Raw genomic sequence first — 1,366 nt, forward strand, 5'->3', positions numbered from 1 at the left:
TTGCTGCTATTGCTGTTGCTGTTGCTGTTGCTGTTGTTGCTTCTGTGGGGTTTCAGGTGCGTAGCGGACATCCGTTGTTCTCTAGAGGCCAGCGGTGCATGCGTTGCTTCTGTTGAGAATTATATAAATTCTTCATGGACACATCTCGTTACTTCCTCTGACGTCACTACGCGGGTCTGCAAGGTCCTTTGCTGCCTCGCTATCTGGCTTATCGTTACCTATACCCTCACGCAGGTATGTTGTGATGCTGCTGCCGCTGCTGCTGCTACTGTTGATGCTGCTGCTGCTGGTGCTGCTGGTGCTGCTAGTGCTGGTGCTGCTGGTGCTGCTGGTGCTGGTGCTGCTCCTGGTGCTGCTCCAAGTGTTGCTGCTGCTGGCGCTGCTGCTGGCGCTTCTGGTGGTGCTGCTGGTGATGGTGTTTCTGCTGGTGTTGGTGGTGCTTGCGTTGCTGCTACTGGCGCTGGTGCTTGCGATGCTACTACTGGTGTTGCTGCTGCTGCTGGTGTTGGTGCTGCTGCTGGTGTAGCAGGTGTAGCTATCTTTCTGGTGTATGTATTTGGGTTGTTTTTGGTGGGGTTGTGAATTGTGCTGCAGGCGCCTCGAGCCCTAGGAACTGTGGGTGCCTGCGTGTTTCCTTGTATGTTTATACTGCTGCCTTCATTGGTGTTGATGGAGATGACAGCTGATGATCAGAAGTATAATATGACGGATATATTTAAATTACCTCCGCCATCTGCATCTCTAAGAGAAAAATATTTTTGTGTTGTTATGCTTCCTTTATTATTATATATGCCTGGTGATGGTGTTGTTCTTACTGTAGCTTCATATGATAAACTATCACATAACCCAGTTCTTATTAGTGTTGTATGCTTAACAGCCAAGTGGCTCGTTGCTTATATGTTATTCTATCTTCTATTCTACGCAGAAGGACTCGCCTTTGATCCACAAAGTAAGTCTTTATACACCTGCTGCTGCAGCAATCATATACACAAGTGCTGCTGCAAAAATATATGTATATATCTTGCTGCAGCAATCATACAACACTGCTGCTGCTGCAGCAACTGTGTATATCTGCTGCTGCAAGAGTCACCGAACGCAGCTGCTGCTGCTGGAACTATATGTGTGCCTGCTGCTGCAGCAATTGTATGTATGTGTGCTGCTCGTGCATCGACATAACACTGCTGCTGTTGCAGCAAGTATATGGATATCTGCTGCTGCAGCGATCATACAACATTGCCGCTGCTGCAGCAACCACATGTATAGCTGCTGCTGCTGCTGCTGCAGTTACATGACATAGCTGCAGTTGCAATAAACTAGGGTTGGCTGCTGCTATACACACAGCACAACCACTGCTGCAGCAACTATA

At 48.3% G+C, this 1,366-nt stretch overlaps 1 protein-coding gene across 1 annotated transcript in view; it reads right to left on the reverse strand.

The window, feature by feature from the left end:
* EMH_0036900 (uncharacterized protein) overlaps positions 1-733 on the reverse strand; it is a gene marked incomplete at both ends in the record, with an annotated part of 1,030 nt that extends 297 nt beyond the window's left edge. The window contains 2 exons of the mRNA XM_013495134.1: positions 163-588; positions 725-733. Of these exons, the coding sequence (XP_013350588.1) occupies positions 163-588; positions 725-733 (435 nt within the window). The remainder of the gene's footprint in view (positions 1-162; positions 589-724) is intronic.
* Positions 734-1,366: the final 633 nt, after the last annotated feature.

This window comes from Eimeria mitis, genomic scaffold (genome assembly GCF_000499745.2).
Source record: "Eimeria mitis Houghton genomic scaffold, Emh_scaff1434, whole genome shotgun sequence".
In the NCBI taxonomy this organism is placed as follows: domain Eukaryota; phylum Apicomplexa; class Conoidasida; order Eucoccidiorida; family Eimeriidae; genus Eimeria; species Eimeria mitis.